The sequence below is a fragment of the Rhipicephalus microplus genome, chromosome X (assembly GCF_043290135.1).
Source record: "Rhipicephalus microplus isolate Deutch F79 chromosome X, USDA_Rmic, whole genome shotgun sequence".
In the NCBI taxonomy this organism is placed as follows: Eukaryota; Metazoa; Arthropoda; class Arachnida; order Ixodida; family Ixodidae; genus Rhipicephalus; species Rhipicephalus microplus.
The window spans coordinates 312982711-312988710 of record NC_134710.1 but is presented as its reverse complement, the minus strand read 5'-3'; the positions used below and the strand labels follow the sequence as shown (position 1 = coordinate 312988710).

At 46.7% G+C, this 6000-nt stretch overlaps 1 protein-coding gene across 1 annotated transcript in view; it reads left to right on the top strand.

The window, feature by feature from the left end:
• Positions 1 to 4843: 4843 nt before the first annotated feature.
• The window catches only part of LOC119185292 (isovaleryl-CoA dehydrogenase, mitochondrial), a 53565-nt gene continuing 52408 nt past the window's right edge, over positions 4844 to 6000 (top strand). The window contains exon 1 of the mRNA XM_075879509.1: positions 4844 to 5008. Coding sequence (XP_075735624.1) covers positions 4865 to 5008 — 144 coding nt within the window. The 5' untranslated portion in view covers positions 4844 to 4864. The remainder of the gene's footprint in view (positions 5009 to 6000) is intronic.

Here is a 6000-nt window from a genome sequence, read left to right as displayed (position 1 = left end):
CCATGCATCCGCCCCTGCGTCCGTTCATGCGTCCATCTATGCATCTGGCTGTGTGTCCGTTTGTCCATCTATTCAACACTCCAAGTACCACCATCTCGCATCTTTTCATTATATATTCCCCATCTAGAAGCACCGCCATCTAGCGGACATTCCAAGGACTAAACGAGAGGTGGCACACGCACACTTTCTTACGGCTTGCGCTTCGGGTCTACTTCCCATCTTTAACCACCTCGAGTTCTTGGTATATACTAGTTCACTGTATTCATGGCACTGCGGCCCAAAGCTCACTAAACCTTTCTAAAACCAGGGAGGTTACGCCCAGCGAGTATAACGTAGCAGCCTTTTCCTGTCAGATAGTGCTCAATGTGCATGCCAATGGCTGCTAATGGGAAATGAGAGACAGGAGAATTCGGCTTTTACTTTCTTACGGTTTGCGCTTCGTATCTACTTCGCACCTTTAACCACCTCGAGCTCATTCATGGAATATACTAGTTCATTGTATTCATGGCACTTCGGCTCAGCACTCGCTAAAGAAAGGTTTCTAAAGCTAAGGAGGTTACACCCAGCGAGTATAACGTAGCAACCCTTTCTTGTCAGATAGTGCTCAATGTACATGCAATTGGCTGCTAATAGGGATCGCAGCGTGCGCGTTAACTAAAAGCCGAATGCCCCTGTCTCTTATTTTTCATTAGCAGGCATAGGCACGTACATTGAACACTATTTTTCATTGTTCAATAAAGCACAGAAGAAATCTCTCACCGGCACCACCTTAGAGGTCAGAATGTTATACTTGTTACATACTACAACGGCTACGAGAGACGAACGGGTGTCGATATAAGGAGTTTCGCCCCTAAATGTCCTAGCGACGTATGCTAGTGCAAGTGGCCTGTTTCGAATGGTCTAGAGGAGGTCGACCAACTCGGGTGATAGTGACTCTTAGACGACTACTGCAACGGATGATCGCGGAATGGTGTTATCTTGATATGCTCACGCTCTGCACTTAATCTTTCTCCCATATTCCAAAACTGCGGCCCAGAGCCGACCTCTTCTTTGAAATAAAGGTTGCATTTTTTTCATTCTCAATGTTGCCATCGTGCTTTGGGCTGCGCATGCCGTGCTTGCACACATGGTACTCTTGGATGTGTAACAGGTACCTCTCTCTAATAAAAAGTAACTGTCGTGAAAGGAAATTATGCCTATTAGAAGATCAGACCATCTGACCACCACTGTGTCATGTACGGGTGCACGAACAATCAGCGCAAGAGGAACAATTCGAGTGAAATCGTGTTTTTGCAGCACTATGCGCCACGCGATGAGGGCAGGTATACATGTTCGTGCTTCATCGCCCGTCGTCGCCTGAATTGCGAAGGCAGTGGGTGTCGTCAGTAAATCAAAAGAACCTGCACGTGTCGCAATCATCACGTCCTGTTCACGGCACTTTGTCGGCAGCAAGAAAACCAACAAAAACAACGTTCCTGAGCTGCATCATGGATACTAAAAAAGGTATACAAAGTGAGTTACAGTTGTCTAGAGAAAGCAGCCGGCCGCTCTAGCTGCCATTTGCTGCAAAAGTATGCAAAAGACTGATGCTGTATAATCAGCTAACGTATACTTATACCACATGTGCTCTTTTGCTATAATTCAAGCATGACCAGAACTTGTAGCTAACGTGAAGTAGCAGCTGTGCAAAACAGCGTCCATAACCACGCACTCCACTGGTGCTATAATACACTGTAAACAGAAATAAGCCGAGGTGGGAGTGAATGACATCGTACTTCAGCGCACGCCCCGATGGCAGTTTTATAAACACCATCCGGAGGGGGTTTTTGCATGGTGCCAGGGGGGTTCTTATTTACATCCATCGCGGAACCTTTTCAGGTCAGTATGAAAGTAAATTTTTTGCATCCACCGAGAAAAAAAATTACGTCAACAGCCGTACCATGCGCAAGCGTAACATTAATTGCATCACCTTCGACGCACACAACAACGATTACCGTACACAAACATGCTCCCAACGTTCCCGTAATATTACAACACTCACACTCACCACAGCTCTCCACGCGCAGTGCACACCTACCTGTCAGTCACCGGGTATATATATGCACCACATTCTGACCTCCCATGTAGCCCTGCAGGACCCCTTTTTTGCTAATACTTAATCAATAAAGACGCACGGTGTAAGCAGGAATTTGCAGTGGCTTGATGTAAGCACTTCAACACACATGCCTTTTATCATAAGCCTGCCTAATATTCATTATTCTTTAACTATAGCGAAAAAGTGTTATCATTTTGCGCTCTGTCGTACGAGCTGAATTTGCATTAGCAGTACTGTTTGTGTATCCGTAAAATGCCCTGAATCACACACAAAGCCCGTGCGGCCTTGAATGAACACATTAACGATGCACATTCAGCAGCTCCAGCAATAAACCGAAGTAGAGCGTCGCTACCACGTTCGACGACTAGGCCTCACTCACGAGTACGGCGCGGTGATTCGATGAATGACCGCTGGTGATCACAAAATGCTTGCTGATGTGCAGTTTACAATTCGTTATTTTTCCCATGCACGGAAATAGGTGTCCGCTATCCATGCAGTTTAAGCTACGGAGCGATAGACTTAAACGAATGGTTCGCAGTCGCTGTTCCCGTTGCTTGCATGCATTGCATGGGCATGCATGCATGCATGCCGTACGCTGTTGCTGTGTGTCTCCGCCTAGTTCGGCGCTCGCGTTCGAGTCAGTCATTTGACAGCTGCGGTCGCAAGGCGCAGAAGTCTGTTATTCATCCCAGCAGCCTTTATTTTTTGTAAAGCACATTCATTGCCTCGCCGGTAGTCATTGCTAGCTAGCTCGTAGAGCTCGCCACGGCGGCCGGTGCGCAGTGCGAGCTCGATACGATGCCGGCTTGATACCGACGGCACAGAACATGCCGACGGCACAGAACTCCTTCCAGTTTGCGGACGGCATAGCGATCACGTGGTTGCGCGCTTTTTTTCTGGGATGGCTGGGCGGCGCCTATACGTGCCGCGACGTGATCGCTACAACGAAATAACATATATATCGACAGCGCCTACCTTTAATTACAAACATTGGTCTCGAAATTAGGCAAATTAGTCTAGCAAGGGCTGGTCAGTGAAGGGAAGAAGGTAAGAGCGGGGGGCAGGGTGGAGGCAGGGTAGGAGTGGGTGTAGTTTGTACATATTGTCAGCAAAGGTACATTACCATTTAAAAGTAATCCTTTCACATTTCTTGTACAGGTCACTTATGAAGGAGATAAGGCGCCAAGATTCCAACATGCTGATACCGATCGACGAAATGACTAAAAACTGGACACCGACCGATTCTGAAATAAAGTTTCTGCTTCGCGGTTGTGTTGTTTCGACTCCGTGACCACATGAGGTACGTGCGTGACTTACGAAAACAATCCTGTAGGCCAGTCATGCCTGTCTAGCTCGCGAACATACTTTATTAAGGGAGAAAACGACTGGGTGGAGGTAGTCATCAGGATGTGTGGCCCGCGGGCAGTGTTTGAGACTCTTGCGCACTTGTTGTAGAATGCTAAGTTGCTAACAAGTTCGTGTGCATGTTTTGCTGACACGCACTTAGTTTTCGTGGGACTGGGTTTCACCAACTAAATTTTTTCAACGTGTTATCGCGTATTTAGGAATGTTGTTCTCAGACACTATGCAGACACGTTTAGTGGAATACATTCTACGACTTTCGCCTAATAAATATACGGCGAAGACACGTACGCTCTCTGGATTCCCTGCTGACCAGTCGTGCCCTCGCGGTCTCCGACGGCAGCAAAGCTCTGGCCGACTGGCTCGCACTACGCCGTCTCCTGCTACCGACAAGAGCTCTCGCTGAGTGGTGACCCGTCCTTGGACTCGTGCGACCGTGTCCATCTTTCCTATCTTCTCCTTCCTTCTGTGTGTCGCTGGCCTTACGCCACGCTTTCTCTCTCATCCTCTCTTTAACTATTTATTATTATTTTTATTCTTTTAATCCCTTCTTACCCCATCCCTCGTGAGCGACTGTTGAGGTGTCGCACTCTGATGCAGACAGTTACGGGGCTCACTTTTCTCTTTATGAATCACATAAGATAAATATACGGTGGAGCGTGTACAGAAAAACCGACACATTTCACTGAATATTATGAGATTAGTGACGACGGTTGACGACGGACGACTGCTCTAACAGTTGTAGCTGTGTAGTAGTCCTACCGTGAGTGTGGGCACAACATCAACAAATGAAATGTCCAGTTGCCGATTTCATATATAGTTTTTACTGCCGAAAATTTTGAGAAAGGTCAGACGCTCCAATTAGAGGGACCTACATTTAAAAGTTGGGCTTTCTAGCCACGTTGGTCTCAACCACCACGTTTTCAACCACAGGGGGTCGTGGTCTAAAGTCAACCAGCTCTCTTCTTAGCCGTCTTAGCAGCGTGACGCAGTTCGTCGGGCAACAATGACAAAAAAACCAACGTCTTTAAAAAAACGTATGCCTGAAACGTGAGCCGCGAATGCACTGCCCAACCCTCTGATTTTATTCTCCTCCTTTGGTACGAAGGCGAGCGTCTCTGACGGCCGTCTCCTGCGAACACAGCAATGCTCTCAAAGGTGCCTCCGAGCAGCCATCATGTCACATGACAAAGCAACACGACGGTCTTTTTCCTTCCTCCGTGACAACAATAACGTCACGTGACTGTGTGGTACGGAGGAGAGCGGTCTCACGCGGCGGCCGGTCGCTACACAAGGTAGGAGGCATGGCCTCCGAGATTTTGTGCTGACAAAAGGGTTTAATTCAAAAAGAGAGTGACATGCCAGGCATAACTTTTTCAGGAGGTGTTGTAAAATTAAACCATTGCAATGTCGGCTGCCAGAAGTATGTGGTGCTCGCTTCTTCGCTTCAGGAAATCCACGAAGGGTTTGCCATTCAGGCTGTCAACGAGGAACTGTGCTTACTATCCAGTTCAAGATGTTATGTATGGTCTAAGTCCCGAACAAAGAGAGGTATAAGTGTGTAGTGATAATTTTTTCCGCGTTTTCATCGCTGTGCTGCACGATACCCGACAAGGTTCTGTTAATGCCCATGCGGTGCAGTGAAAATAAGACATTTTGTGAGAGTTCGCCAACCGTCATTCAGCTCTAAGCAAACATCACTTGTCTAAAGGAACCTTTGGTTGTGTCATACGATTAGATTCGCTTGCGTGCCGACCGTAACAAGGTGTCATTTATCCACGTCAGTTGCATATGCTTGAAATATCTGTTTCGGTATGTAGTACGTACTTTATTAATTTTGCGGCTGCATATGCTTAAAAAACCTTTTTTTTTTCGATGGAAGAGTAAAAAACAAACAAAAAAGAAGATGCATTCTGGCTGATTTCGCAAATGCTTGCATTTTTACTTTTTTTGGTCGCATTACCTGCAGTATTTTAAACGTGTCAATCATAATAAAGTTGTGGTTAGCAGAAATTGTCAAGAGATGAATGTCCAGCATTTTGTAGCCTTCGGCAATTAGCTCGAAAGTGACGCGCGTTCAAAGGAGAAAAAGAAACGCCGCACCCGCCGGCAACATTTGAAGGTTATCACGCAGGTATGGCTCGATAGTATCGTCCTTTTCCCGTGCGCCGATTGGCTGACTCTTTTCACGTGTTACGTGGTGTGGGACTGAAAACTAAATGAATAACCTGATCTCAAGCGGAACATTTTCTCAACTAATCCTAGGGAGTGTATCGCGTCTTTGCGCCGCAACAGTGTTTGTGGCAAGGCGAGTGCGAATCGTTAACGTTGAGCAAGCATCTCGGCATAGCTTTTTCACGCTGCTCAGGTGAATTATCGAGGCGTTGGTGCACTTTATTACGGCATTTTCATGCAGATGTTTGGTTGTCAATCAGTAAGCTGATGAACCCAAAGTAAATATGTGCTCCACTAAATTGGAACTGCTTTATGAGTGAAACTTGAGCAAGACAACTGTAAGGGAAGATGCTTGGAAGTGGTGAGAT